This window comes from Triturus cristatus, chromosome 3_2 (genome assembly GCF_964204655.1).
Source record: "Triturus cristatus chromosome 3_2, aTriCri1.1, whole genome shotgun sequence".
Classification (NCBI taxonomy): domain Eukaryota; kingdom Metazoa; phylum Chordata; class Amphibia; order Caudata; family Salamandridae; genus Triturus; species Triturus cristatus.
The window spans coordinates 521,481,827-521,496,778 of record NC_140584.1 but is presented as its reverse complement, the minus strand read 5'-3'; the positions used below and the strand labels follow the sequence as shown (position 1 = coordinate 521,496,778).

General features: G+C 41.7%; 1 protein-coding gene across 1 annotated transcript in view; it reads right to left on the bottom strand.

Moving 5' to 3' along the window:
* The window catches only part of OVCH2 (ovochymase 2), an 881,024-nt gene that overhangs the window by 16,536 nt on the left and 849,536 nt on the right, over window positions 1-14,952 (bottom strand). The window contains exon 21 of the mRNA XM_085648218.1: window positions 11,355-11,502. Coding sequence (XP_085504344.1) covers window positions 11,355-11,502 — 148 coding nt within the window. The remainder of the gene's footprint in view (window positions 1-11,354; window positions 11,503-14,952) is intronic.

Below are 14,952 nucleotides of genomic sequence, written 5' to 3'. Positions count from 1 at the left end.
TAGATTGGGATGGTACCTGTTACATTGCATTCCTTCTGCCACCTGTTTTTCTAGCCCCTCCTGATTATCATAGAAATACCCATCTAGTACACAATAGACCCCAGAGAGATCTCCCGATTGTCGACTACACTGAAACGGCATGGGAACAATACACAGACTTCAATAAAGGTCTCTTTCCCTACATAGGTGTTGTCTCTAATAGTAAACTGATACGTAAATTAACCAGAACCCTTGAAGCAGTAGTGAATGAAACTACCTCTGCCCTAGGCAACTTAACAGAGGAGCAGTCTGCGATGCGGATTGTTGTTCTCCAAAATCGTCTTGTCCTTGACGTCATCCTGGCCGATAGGGGCGGAGCTTGTAGAGTCATCGGATCGAGTTGCTGTGTTTTCATTCCAGAAAACGCGCCATCAGTATATAAAGCCATAACTCGTCTTCATAAGATTGCAAGTCAGATACACCAGAATCCAGGCACCTGGACTTGGTCCGGTTGGTTCTGGAGTGTGTTGTCAGCCTGGGGATGGAAAGTCCTATCCTTCCTAGGTATTGCCCTTCTCATAGTATTCAGTTGCTGCCTGTGTCTACAATGTGGGCCAGCGATTTGCGGCCTGTGTGCCACATCATGTATTCCACGTTCAAGTTCTCATTCAAAATCCCGTAAGAAGAAAGAAGAGCAAATGATGTCACATGAACAGATTGATGGATTCCTGAGGATCGATATATCATGAAGGGTCCGTAGGGGACAAGGAGGGAATGAGGAAATATGAATTTTTATGATCAATTGTGTCCCCTATCTCAGACCCCAACGGCTCCATGTACGTGCTACAAGTACATGTATGTTCCCTCCACTTCCAGCTATGAAGACGCAAATACATTTGTGTCCAACGTTAACATGTCCTCTTTCAGATCCGCCATGAATGGGTCGAATATTCCGTTCCTAAGTATGCCTTGCCACCGTCTTTATATGGTGCACCTTTCACGTTTTCAGCTCTGGCAAGTTAGGCCCTGAATTCTGCCATCGAGCCTTTTCCTGCCTTCTGCCTCTGAATGCTCCAGCCTGGACCTGCATCTGTATCCATGACCTTTGTCTTACTCCCAGCGCGGCTAACGGTGCCCGGCTCGGCCTGTTGCCTGCCAAGACTGTATTTAGCCTTCAAGTTATCTGCTCCGCTCCTCGAGAAATGCATTCCTGTCTAGTAGTTTAGGTAAACATCCTTCCAGCTGCAGAGCAAAGGGCCCGGCCTTACTGTCTCCGTGCAAGTAATTCATAGCTCCCGTTACCATGGTAGGCCCGTGCCCCCTCGCATCTCATGTAGACACGTAGACGCTTATACACGCACTAGCAGTCAGTATAGGATAGCCTCTGCCTGAGAGACCTTTCCTTCCAGATAATACAGTTCCTTAAACACAAGATATTAGATACGATTTGGGATTAGGTTGTTCTGACATCCCAGACTTCTGTCTCCTCATGTAGGGCTAAATGTCAAGTCCCCTTCACCCTCCAGATATACGTCAATCACACGTCATGCTACTGTGCGCGCATCTCTGCCATGTATTTCTGCTGACCTTGCAGGATTCTCTTATGGATCCACCCACCTGTGTCATCCTCAGAATGACGTTTCTAGTACATGCCCTTATGCACGCCTATTGTAACGCCTTTTTCATTACGTATGTGTATTCTTATCTCTCTTCTCAGCTGTTACGCCTCCTGCATCTGCCTTTACTGTAATGCATTGACTATATATATGATAACCTGTCAATAAAGTATGCTCAATCCCTTCCCGAACCTTCGTGGTGACGGAATCCGATTGCCTGGTTCGAACCAATTCCTTTGTAAGGAATAAATCCCCTTTTAAAACCTCAAATATCACGGATTCTGCCTCTTATTTATTCTGAGTTATCCTTATTGAATTTTACCGCATAAATTAAGTACAGGTAATTTAAAATTTACCACAGTTGTGCGGGGACTCATTTCTCCTCGTCTAACGATGACAAAAGCAAATAAAAAAATCCTTCTGCAGTTCAATACAAAGAAAAAGCTTTGGGGCAGATTTGTGTTTCCTGGCGCATCCCTGCAAATCAGCAGGGATGCGCCAGGAAAGATGTGTCACGCAAGTTTACCCTTGCGCCACCACAGATGCGCCGCATTTACAATGCAGCGCATCGTGGCGCAAGGATAAACAGATGCGTGACGCATCTGATGGCGTAAGGGCGGCGCATTGCTGGAGTCGTGTCGCAAGCACGACGCAACTCCAGCAATGTTTAGGGGCTGCCCATACCTAACATGCTGCGTCATGCCTTACGCCTGCTTATAGCAGGTGCAAGGTTTTGACGCAGCAGCGTCGGAAAAGTGACTGAGTGAAATCTTGTAGATCTCACTGCGTCACTTTTCCGAGGCTTTTTCCGATGGAACGCCCACCCTGCATACATTAAACCTGACGCAGGTTTAATGTGGCGCAGGGCTTTACACCATGATGCATCTCCATAGATGCGTCACGATGTAAATGGGGCGCAACGTGGCGCAGGGTTTACGCCGCCGCTGCGTCACAAATGTGATGCAACGGCGGCGTACAAGTGGCGCAAGTCTAACATAAATCTGCCCCTTTGTATTTACAATCCATGAATGCGATAAAGAATTAAATGTGTGGTGACAGAGTCAGCTTTTTAAAATGTAAAATAGTTCCTCATGTATTCTCCAAAAAAGCAAAAGGACACATCTAAGCCAATAGAAAGGAGTTAGAATAAAATGCTACTGCTACTGTGGGAGATTTAACAATTTCTTAAGCCAATAGTGGAAGAAGGCTGACCAGAAGCCTCGTTCTATATGTAAAGAGTATGTATTGAATACATTATGTCTGCCAAAATGGTACAAGCACCATTTTATACCAAACCTAACACTAGTGCAAGCACCATTACACATGAAACCTTAAAACATACCTACAGTCTCATTCATTTATTACATTTATAATGCATCCAAAATTGCCATATAAAAGACAAAGGCATGGCCAGCTCTATTGGTATGTCAATGCTTGGTTTATGGTGTACATCAAACAAAGAAGGAGCATCTGCTGAGTCTGTAATGGAATGTGCAAAGGTGATTGAGAAAAGCCTGCTTTGTGCCAGAATTTCAGGCTGACTACAGGCTTCAGTAATGCGATACATGTAGAAGTTGTCTTATATGAATATACTGACAATTACACAGGGATAGATCCTACTAGGCATACGTTTGATAGTCCTAGTAATCATTAAAATAATGAGTATGAAAATGGACTGTTAACATTCACTGCTATCCTTGGAGAATGACATGCACAAGCGGCCCATTTAGTCAGCCGACTCCAATGGTGTATTCGAAGTATAAGCATTTGAACAAATAAAAAGCAAGCAAGTGAAATAGAAACATAATGGTTAGTATTACAAATAGCACAGTGAGAATTATCTAAGGGGCAATGTCAAGAAGCATAAAGAAAGCACCCAAAAAACCATATGAATATCGGTGAAAAATGGCGGCGGCCAAAGGTATATAGGAAACCATGACTTGCTACGTCCAAAAGCAGCAACAAATACAAGGCCATAACATCTGTTCAAAAGTAGCTGAGAAGCACAAACCAGCTAAAGATCGTAAGTTTGAAAATCATATTAATTGCTGGAAAATTAAAACAGAAAAAATAGCAGCAAGACACAAAGAGAAACACGAGTAAGTAAAATATATAAAGCAAGATCATGAGTAAAAAAAGGAATCCCCCCACATCCCCCCAAATATTTTTGATTTGTTTGTAATCAAACAAGAGTGACATGATGTAAGCCTAAACACGAAAGAAGTAACGAAGTTACTGGGAGACATTTGGTTAATGGTTGAGGAGGGAGCCCTACTCAAGAAGAAACCACAATCCTTGTCAGAGTGAGGCACAATCAAACCCCAAATTAACCCTTGCCTAACCCTTTGGTAGTTTGGAACAGATCAGTCAGGCTTAACTTAGAGACAATGTGTAAAGTATTTGTGCAGCACTTCAAACAGTAATGAAGTGGAAACACAACACAAGACAAATCCCACACAATTTAGAAAAACAGAGTAAAATGTAATAAATAAATCAACACTAAAGTGACAAAAATCCAATGAGTAGGACCGTAGCAATGCAATTTTAAAGTTTTCATCCAAAACACTGCCAAAAAGCCCAAAGCGCGACTCTTGGCTATCTGGCCGTGGTAGACTGGGAGAAAATCAGAGTTAAGCAAAGGTGGTTTTTTAATATTTTGCAGTTGTGTCTTGTCAAACATTGTAAAAGGATATACTGATCACCAGAAAGTACATCACGTAACCTTGGACCTGATGGTGACAGGCGCTGCGAGAACCCTCTGTTTTCGACCGCCCCGTAAACCCCTGAGGAAAGATACTGGAGAAGTCAGAGGAGAAGCTCATGTCGGGCCCCGCGAGCTAAACGCTAGACTTGGAATCGGAAATCCCTCTCTCGGAAGAGCTCGCGGCAGGCTGAACAAGCGGACACCGAGATTGGATGGCGGAGGCGGGGGTTGACCGCCGATACAAAATCAGCTGGGAAGTTTTTCGTGGCTCCCCCTGAACTGCTCTCCCGCAGTGTGTTTCTTGAGCTGCTTTTTGATGCCAGGTGTTAGAAAGGGAGCCAACGCGATTAAAATGTCTGCCTGCTTCGCCTGAACCTACTGGTTCCTTGACTGGTTGGAGCCGAGTGTTGACATTAGGACAGACTGCGGAGTATAGAGTACGGCGTGCAATCGGACGGACAGAGCCCCAGAAGAGCTTGAAGTCCTGTGAAGAGTTTTGGGAAAAGGTGCATGACTCGAGCGGCCGGCTGAAGAGGTGAGCGAGGTGAAGAAGAGAGGTAAAGAGGCAATACTTACTGAAAAAACAAGCGCTTTGCTTAGACTCTGTCTTTGAACTGCTCTGCATTGATGGTGCTACAGACTGTTGCATTCTGGGAAATTGAGTCCTTTCTGGACTCTATTTGAAATAACTTGAAACCCCTTGTGGAACTATTGCTTCAACGCTTTGGGGGCAAAACGTACCTTTGCTTTTGACGTCTCGGGCCCTCTTCCCCTTGCTCCTGCTCCCGGTGCAAGTCTACCCCCACCCCCACCGCCGCGGCCTCTGTCACTATAGGGCGGCCGCACAGAGGGGAGTCTACATTGCCCGAGAGTTTTTTGCAGCAGGAAAGCCGCAGCTGCATACGCCCATCCCGCGCCCGGAGGCGCTTAAGAACTTGGGAGAGCCCCCGCATTGCTAAGCCCGGGCAAAGGGCAGGCCGTCTGTGGCCGTTAGGGGCCAGAAGAGGCAAGGCCGGGCCCACGCAACTAACATTTGACAAATCGGATGAAGTAAGACTTTTGGCACTTCTATAAGGGCAGTGGCTGGACATTACATCGTGTACATATTGTGCGGGGTGACGATTGCTGTTAAATTGAGTGGGATTGATGTATGCTGTTTTACACGTAGGAGGCCTTTTTTGGCTGTAATTTATTCAAATTTATGTTTTTAGCCGTAGCTATGTCAATAATGACAAAAACAAAGGAAGTTAAAGGAAAAGGGGTAGTAGGTACCCTGGATGCCTTTTTAATAAAAGCTACATCTGTAATTGTAAATGAAATTAAATTAACCAAACGTAGGTTGTCACTAGACTCACAATTGCATCAGAGTCGCAATGCTGCTACCAGTACTATCAATACAAACCTAGATGGGGGTCACTTGGAAGAAGGATTCCAATCTAATGGGTCTCCCCTGATGCTCCCAGACTCTCCCAGAATCCAAGAGATTCAAACCAACTGTAATGGGCACAAAAAACTAAACAAATAAGCGGAAGCAGCCCAACCCATTGGTTAAAAAACGAAAGGGTCAGGTAGTAAAGACACCTCGTAAACAGCATATTCCTAAACCCCCGGTAAAGAAGGCCATGCAAGAGACCACTGAGTTAGCACTAGAATTAGTGATTGAGAGTTGTGACTCCACATCAATAAATAGAACACCTAATTAGATGGCCCCGATTGTACACCAGAGCATGGAGGAAGGATTTTGGAATAGGATGGAGGTAGTGATGAATGCTCATTTACAACCCATTTTGTCTAGATTGGCTGATATTGATAATCGGTTGCTATGTATAGAGAATCAACATTCAAACCCTGGTGTATCGCAATTTGAATTGAGGCCTGAGTTGAATAACCAAATGGGTAAAAATAGAAGACGGGAAATTGCCATATTGGACTGTATGGGGACAAGAATGACACAGTCAGGGATTCCTAGGGATCATATAGATCACCTCACTGAAGTGAACAGCTCGACCCAGGAAGGTAATCCAAGTATAAATTCTATGAGTAAGAATAAACTACCAGGTGCAGGAAACACTCAAAATGAAGAAAGACCGGTAAAGATCCCTGCTAGGGAATGTTCGCCACGCGTTTTGGTAGCCAATAGTCCAGATTCAACTCTAAATTTGCCACCTGAAACTACACCCTACATTGTTGTTTTAGCAAAGGTATGCCCATTAACATCAGGGGAAGGGGAGGACTGGCCGTCCTTGAGGAACAAATCACTGTACCTTATAAATGCTAAGACATGAGTAAACCCCTGTTTCTAGAACTTAAAATGACTCGTAGGGTCAGATGGGTTGGATCAAGTGAGAAATCCCTGGAGGGGGATTGTATAGTTTTAACTTTTAAGTCCCCAGGGCTGGTGAGAACGATAATCGATAGGATGTCTAACCAACTCATGGGGAAATCAGAGGTTATGATTTTACCGTTGGGGTTCTTTTATCGCCCACCTGCATGGCAATCTAATCCAATAAGAATAGATTCCCAAAATAAAGTAAACCAGCAACCACAGTGTCCACCATGGTTTCATGCAAACCGCTTTGGCCCCTTAAGTACCTTGGCTGAGGTCGATTGACTACAAATAGGGCCTGCTAAGAAAATTGATGCCAAGGATATGACTGTACCGTTATTATGTCATGGGAACAACAATGAGCATATATTAGCCATAGATCCCTTGGGGGAAGGTGGTGAGCTCCAGCTGCCTCTTGATGAGGGAATAACGTGGGCCCTGGCTATAGATGGGGAGGATGACCAGAACTCCATACAGGTTGGCCAAATGGGGGATGGTGTTAGCCTGAGTAAACATCCAGATATAATAAGCAAACAAAGGGATAGATGTACATTTCGTCTAATCTCGTGGAATGTGGCAGGCATTTCACGAAGATTACGGGACGAGGTATGGATGAAATATATTAAATCATTTGATATAATCTGTCTCCAAGAGACTTGGAGCAGAACTGATCAAAATTTGAATGGATATTGTTCATCTATCGTCCATGCTGAACCTTCATTGGCTGGGAGAGCAAAAGGTGGCCTAATGACTTCCATTTCGGTAAAATATAAGTCATTGAAAATAGATAAAATAGTGGCCTCTCCATGGTATCAACTGATTTTGATCAAAAACCTCCTCCCGGTCCCATTACATTTAATTAACTGGTACTATAATATTTTTGACATCCACAATATATCTATTATAGATGGTTTACAGGCTGAAATAGCGAAAGTGACCGAAAGTTTTTCACCCCTCTGTATTATCTGGCTGGGTGACTTTAATTGTACTACATGCTGCCAGAGTGCAACCAGGGCCTGCGGGCTACTTGATATAAATGAGCAACTACTTTCACATTTTAAGCACACTACACAGGGTGATGCCTTGAATGACATCATTGCGGTAAATGACCTCTGCATGTTAGAAATGTCGACCAGTACCCCAACGGTGCCAATACCAACTTTTCAAGGGACTGGGGGCCAAATGAGTATAAGGGATTTTGTGTTAATTTCGAGCTGGTATGCTTATCTTATTGATGATTTTAAAATAGAAATAAATCCAGCCAGTGACCACAATCCACTTGTTTTAATATTGAGCACCATTGTTGACAGGGAACAGTCCTTTGAACATACGATGAAATATGATCATAATCATGGCCTTAGGTTAAAGTGGGATAGGGTAAATCCTACAAAATTGGAGGAAACAATCTTCAGAATTAATCGATCACAAGTAGATATTTGTTTAACGAGCACTTGTGATCCTGAATTAATAGTTCAGAATTTTGAAGCTCTCTCTGGGCGTGTGGCCACATACCTACTCAAACCTGCAGGGAAGGGGGATACTCGGGAGCATAAATGGTTTGATGCTGAATGCTCCGCGGCTCAAACACTATTGAGGAAGGCGTTACATGGAGTCCCTCGGGATAAGGAACTGGTTAGAAAGGCAAGAAAAAATTATAAAGAAACCATTGATAAAAGGAAATTGGAACTGAAAAAGCAAGCATGGGATGACCTCGAGAAAGCCTCTGATTTAAGGGATAGTAGATGATTTTGGGAGGTAATAAATCGTCCCTTCCTCAGTAATGAAAATAGAATCATGATTGCCCATATAACTGGGGAAGCCTGGGAGATCCATTATTCCAGGATTTTTAACCCAAAGGGTGTCACATTGTTAGGTGAAGGTGAGGATGAAATTGATTTTAACACTGAGTCTGCACAACAACTTAGTCTCTCACTTTCTTTGGGAGAGGTGGAGGAGGCACTGAGAAAAGGTATTCCACTTAAGGCACCAGGTCCTGATGCTGTACCCTTGGATCTGTTTAAGAACAATCTTGAAGTTTGGGCACCATTGTTGCTTAACGTTTTCAAGGCGATCATCGTGGGACGTATCCCCTTATTTTGGAAAAAGGCAGTAGTTGTGCCAATTTTCAAAAAAGGTGATAAAAGTAACCCTTGCTGTTACAGGCCAATTTCCTTGATTGATGCCTCTTGTAAACTTATGAGGAGAGTGATATTGGCCCGTTTAGAGACATGGACAAATACCTCTGGCCTTATTGTGGACTCACAGGATGGGTTTAGAAAGGGTAGGGGGACAACGGAGGCAGTGTCTCAATCTGGCCCTGATCATGGGTAAGTACATGAAGGCTAGGGGTGTTTCTATACACCTGGCCTTCATGGACTTATCCAGTGCTTTCGACACTGTGTGTAGGAAGAAATTGTGGTTATTGATGGAGTCTATGGGGTTCGAGGAACCTTTTGTCACGCTGTTGCGGAGATTACATGCTGCTACCTCTCTGTCCATTCGATATGGCCCTGGGGGCGAAAAGGCAGGGCCGATTCCATCAACTGAAGGCGTTCGTCAGGGCTGCATTTTGGCCCCTTTCTTGTTTTTAGTTTACACAAATGGTTTAGAAAAATTCCTATTGGAAAAAGGTGCGGACTTTCCTAAAATAAATGGCAAACAAATACCTTTATTGTCCTTCGCAGACGACGCTGTATTGATGACGTTAACTGCAAATAGTATGCAAACATGCCTGAATGCTTTTAATGAATTTATGTTGGGGCTAGATCTAAAGGTTAATTTTACAAAATCGTTTATTATGGTCTGTGGCCCAAATAGGACCAAAACTTGTAAATTTGTTATAGAAAATGTGACTATTGCCAAAGTAACAAATTTCAACTATTTGGGAAATCTTTTTCACAAAACTTTGAGTTGGGACAACAAGATCTATAGAGGCCCTTTTTCGTTTTACAAGAAAATTAGGCCAAAAACCTATTGCTGAATTAAAGACATTGTATAGATCTAAATTCTTGCCGGTTGCTACCTATGGAGCAGGGGTGTGGGGATACCATAAAAGCATCCAATTACAAGTTAGGGAGAACAAGTTTTTAAAACGTCTTTTATCAGTTTCAAATAGTTCTCCTAATATATTTTGTCATTCTGAGATGGGTCTTGACTTTGTGAGCGATAGTATCCATATGTCCCCATTGCTCCTATGGGGAAAAGTATGGTCCTCAGATGATTTGCACCTTTCAAAAGAAATTTGAACATGCCATGCGGATCCCATGGTTAAGTTATGTAAAGGAAGCCTTTTATAAAATTGGCCTTGGTAATTTATATGATAATCCTGACTCTATTAACCCAGGCTCAAAGATGGCGATCAAGAATGCATATCGTAGTATGCTGGTCTCATCTAAATATGATGAACAACCATTATACCAGGCAGTTACATTAAAGTATCAATTTTACTTGTCTTTCACTACACATACGCAGTGGCGTTTTTATTTGACCAGATTTCGGTTAAAAATATTGCATTTTTTGGTTGCTTTTCCGAAGCAAGGGGGTTGGTGTGAGAGGCTACCCCCTTGCCCATGTGACAATGAAGCTGAACAAAGCACTCTGCACTTTGCACTTTTTTGCACACTTTACAAAGCTCCAAGAGATTGTTTTATTAAACCTATCTTAAGGGAAATTAGACCTTGCAATTTTAAGGAAGGTTTTGAACATTTAAGAACATTACAAACTGCTGCTATATGTAGCTCTATGATCAGTTTTATTAGATTGGCACTCTCAATCAGAAATCGTTATTGATAGTATGTCCCCTGCTATAAGTTACTTATAGAATTGATAACCTATATGAACATATTCAGCTAAAATAACCTGAGTCGTGGTAGCTACCCTACAAAATCAAGTGGGTTGGTGTGAGAGGCTAACCCACCAATATATAAGTTTTTATAGTTTTGAAGTATACTTTGCTTTCTACAATCTACAAACTTGATGATGTAGTAAAAAAATGCACATTGCGCTTTATATCTTTGTTTGTGTCTAAAGGAAGTTATTAAATGTCCGCGGAGATATAGATTGACCGTAAGTCCATTGGGAAATCTGGAGTAATAGAGTTTTATAAATTGTTTGCTGTTTTTAATGCAATTTTTATTAGTGTTATCGTATTGAATTTTAAATAACTTTTTATAAAGAATATAGTGTCTATAGATAATGTGTTTTTGATATACGGTCTTTGCCACTTATGTATTCGTACCTTTTTGATAAGAAATACCATTTGTGAGTTTGTATGTTAAATATGTATACTTTTATGATTTTTTTTCGAATCGAACAAAGTTATTGAATGATATACCGAAATACACAAAGTATGGATTTCTAATGCAGTTATGAATAATTATCAACATTTTTAAACAGATTGCTGAATAATTAATATACACTTTAGAAGTGCTGTTCTTCATAGCAAGAGACCTTATAACCAAACTGAAGTCACAACAATCACCTGGTTCAGGGCCGGCTTCAGACTCTACAGCTCTGCTGTAGACTTATGCAGGCTGCACACTGCATGGTCCCCATCAACCATTGCCTGCTCATAGTCTAGTTTTCTCATAACTCTATTTCATTCCTCCTCTTTAACGTCTTGAGGGTCAATAGCATTAATGGACACCTGGAATTTTTTACACTACACTTGGCGATAAACGTTTTTAAGGATCAATGTGCAAACCAATCAGATAAGTGTACTGCTGATTACCTTAAGCCATTGGGCGAATTACTGGGATTGGTGACAAACTTAACTTCTCCTGCTTGTACTGTCATGACATCCTCACAGTCCGAATGAAAATGAACTGTGTTTGTTCCATCTGAAATGCTGTCCGCTGCCTGAGAAATTACTCCATTTCCTAGAAAGAAGTACAGTAAGAAAAAAGTATAGCATTGCTTATCCTCCAGTTTAAAAAAATCAAAGTCTACAATAGAGAGGCTACTGACTAGTAAGTTAATTACTTATTTTACATGCTGATGGTAATATGGTTTACATGAAGATTAAGCAACCAAAATCAGTCGTTTTCAGTAAAGAAGGCATGGGCAAAGGCAGGGGAAGGTATTTTTTATTTATTCACAGGAACACCCCCATTAGCATTGCTTTTCATGCACTTACTGGTACTGCAGAACACTCATAAAAGGTCCAGAACCTTGTTGCTGCATTCCATTGACTTAGCAATCCACATCTCATCTCAAGACACTATAGCAAATTTAAATTGTCATAGAATAGACTGGACAAGTAAGTTCTAAGATATAGGATTGCAGCTAGATGAGGAGAACAGCAATGCCTTGCATGGAGGTCCCATGTAGGAAATAAGAGTGACCCGCCCTGCAGCAGGTAGGGTGGGGCTACCGTCAAAGTGACCTGACGGCCCTAAGGTGGATGGATAGTCAGGTCAAAGGTTTATGACAGCTGAGGTTATGCCTCCAGTGCTTCCCCTTACTCTGGTTAAAGAGGGGAACAGCAGGAGCACCGATGATTAAATGACCACCTTAAGTTATTTATATTTATAACCAATTACCAGGCCTATGCTTTGCTGTAACTTAGGGGGAAGGGTAAATGTGCCAACAAGGGATTTTGTTTAGAATGAATATATTATTTAGAAATTTCAGTGAACTAAATCAATAAACATGTTAAGATGAAATAACACCACTGTGAAATCAATCCACTGATCTGAACAACAATAATATATAATAACAACAACGCACACGGGGGTTCTTTTTGTGATTTAAGCACAATGATTTTTATATTTTCATCAAAAGTAAAAGGAGTACAGAAGAGACATAAATTGGAGCAATATATCATGAAAAGAGGGGACGAGATTAAGTCCTCATTTCATCAAACAAACACATCTATTCCTAATTGGTTTGAACAGAGACAGAACTCTTTGTTGAGCATATGGTCTACTGTACATAACAAATAAACTGGAAGTAGATGGTAAAGTCGACGTTTCGGTCTTGGGTGGTGTCAATCCGTCAGACCATCTTCAGGACAATAATTGCGTAAAAAAGACTCTTTGAAGTCTCAATAGTGTTCTCACGTGACTTTGATTAAAACCGTGAAGGTATTTATACAGGAAGTGCTTAGCACCTGCAACTGCCAATTCGTATTTATATGGGAGTCAATCCTGCCGTAATTTCACAGATTTCTGACGTTAGTCTCCAGAATACCAATGGGGGTCCGCCTGAGTCGAAACAGCCTCTTTTCATGATATATTGCTCCAATTTATGTCTCTTCTGTACTCCTTTTACTTTTGATGAAAATATAAAAATCATTGTGCTTAAATCACAAAAAGAACCCCTGTGTGCGTTGTTGTTATTATATATTATTGTTGTTCAGATCAGTGGATTGATTTCACAGTGGTGTTATTTCATCTTAACATGTTTATTGATTTAGTTCACTGAAATTTCTAAATAATATATTCATTCTAAACAAAATCCCTTGTTGGCACATTTACCCTTCCGCATTTATCTGCCCAAGCCCTCAAGGGTATATTGGGTTTGACCCTCATTAAATCTCATTGCTGTAACTTAGGTTGCTTTTTTGTAAAATATGCCCAGCTGCACTCTTTGCATGCCTAGATTGCCCTGAACCGCGCACTGACTTACAGTGGGCAATCTTTATGAAACATGTCCCCCTGTCTGGTTGCCGGGGTTCACTGCATGAGTTTCTAAACTTTAGAACACTTGCCTGCTTGTTGTATTGGATCTGTAAGAGCCTTTTTTAACGACATAAAAAAGTTTAACCAAATTATTGACCTCAGTTAATCAGTTGCTAATTAGCGAAACTTGGTGTACTTTGGACTACTTTACCTTTTTTACATTTTCAACTAGTCACAAATAAAAACATTTTGTCTGTTTTTTTTCATAGGTGCGTAAGTGCTGTTTTACAAAAGACTGGAGTGAAATAAATAATGTAACACAACCTTTGCAGAAATAACATTAGAAAAAGGTGTCCATTTCAGAAGCATCACCTCCAAACTAATCTTTGAGGCAGCAGTTTATCCACATGGAATATGTAGCAAGAATGGGCAATGACACACTAATCGGAAAGAAACATTCATATTAACATCACTAAAAAGAACCAGATAGCTTCAAGACCTTCGGAAATGTTTTTAGCGTATAATTCCTCTTATTAAAATACGCCAAACTGGGAGCGTGGCTTGACAACCGACGAGCATGGCAGCGCCCGAGTGAGACTCCTTGGAGCAACGCTGTGGGTCCGCACTAATCTGCTCTCTGAACACAGCTAACTCTGCGCTTCTGGTTGCAGAGGATATCCTAACCCAGACGATGTCTAGAGCGATTACTTTCTTGGTTCCGGAAGCCTAATTTACACGAAGGTACCTCCGGTTTCGGTGTGTCATGAAATACGGCCGCCATTTTGTGTGTGGAGATTCCTTAAGAATGCTGCTGCTTCATCAAGTCCTTTATCGCGGTGGTATGCGCCCTTCCAACAATTCGTTTTTGGAACAGTTTTTCACAAATAGCTGCTTACTTGTCTGCTTGCTTGCGTTTATGTTTCCCCTCAAGTTATTCTTTTGCTGAGGGAAGTAAAGTTAATGGCCGCCATTTTAGCTCAGTCTGAATTATTAATGTCTGGCCTTCATTTGTCTCCACATCCAGAGCTCACTAGCAAGGTTCGCTTGAAGCAGTAAGTTTTTCCAGTTTAGTGCATAACATGCTTTTATACTGCCAGTGGGAAGCTCTGAAGATCCCTTTCACACGGAAGTTCTAATGTGACCATCCTTCATAGCAGGGCTTCTGGACATTATCCATTTTCATACTGTTTCATATGGAAAAATCTACTTCGTGGAGAACTACTATTTACATGCCCTTCGACTTGGTTATTTTTTAATTTTACGGAACATTACTAGCATGTTGGCTCTCTGTATTTTCCAATGAACATACTATGTCGACGATTTTTGTTGGCTCTGTAACGTCGCCCATAACCTATGGATTTTCCTCCTTACTGTCTTACATGGGAAGAATAAAAAAACGTGGTCCTCCTGCTTTGCGCTCCACACAATCTTTTATCAAGAATTCCAGAATCTTCACAGAATTCTCCAAGATGGAGGACTCTCTACTGTCTTTACCCAAGGGGCCTGTATCGTCAAACTCTACTCCTCTAGCAGCAGGGAAGACTACTACAAAATGATGGAAAAAGGATTCGCCCTCTCCACTAAAACCTTCTTCCCCTGTTTCATTGGAGTTGTTGTTGGAGGAAATACGCGCCCTCTGACCTTTTATGGAGGAAACAAACACCAAGCTGCAGTTCCTCACTGATAATTGGTCCCAGATGGATGAAA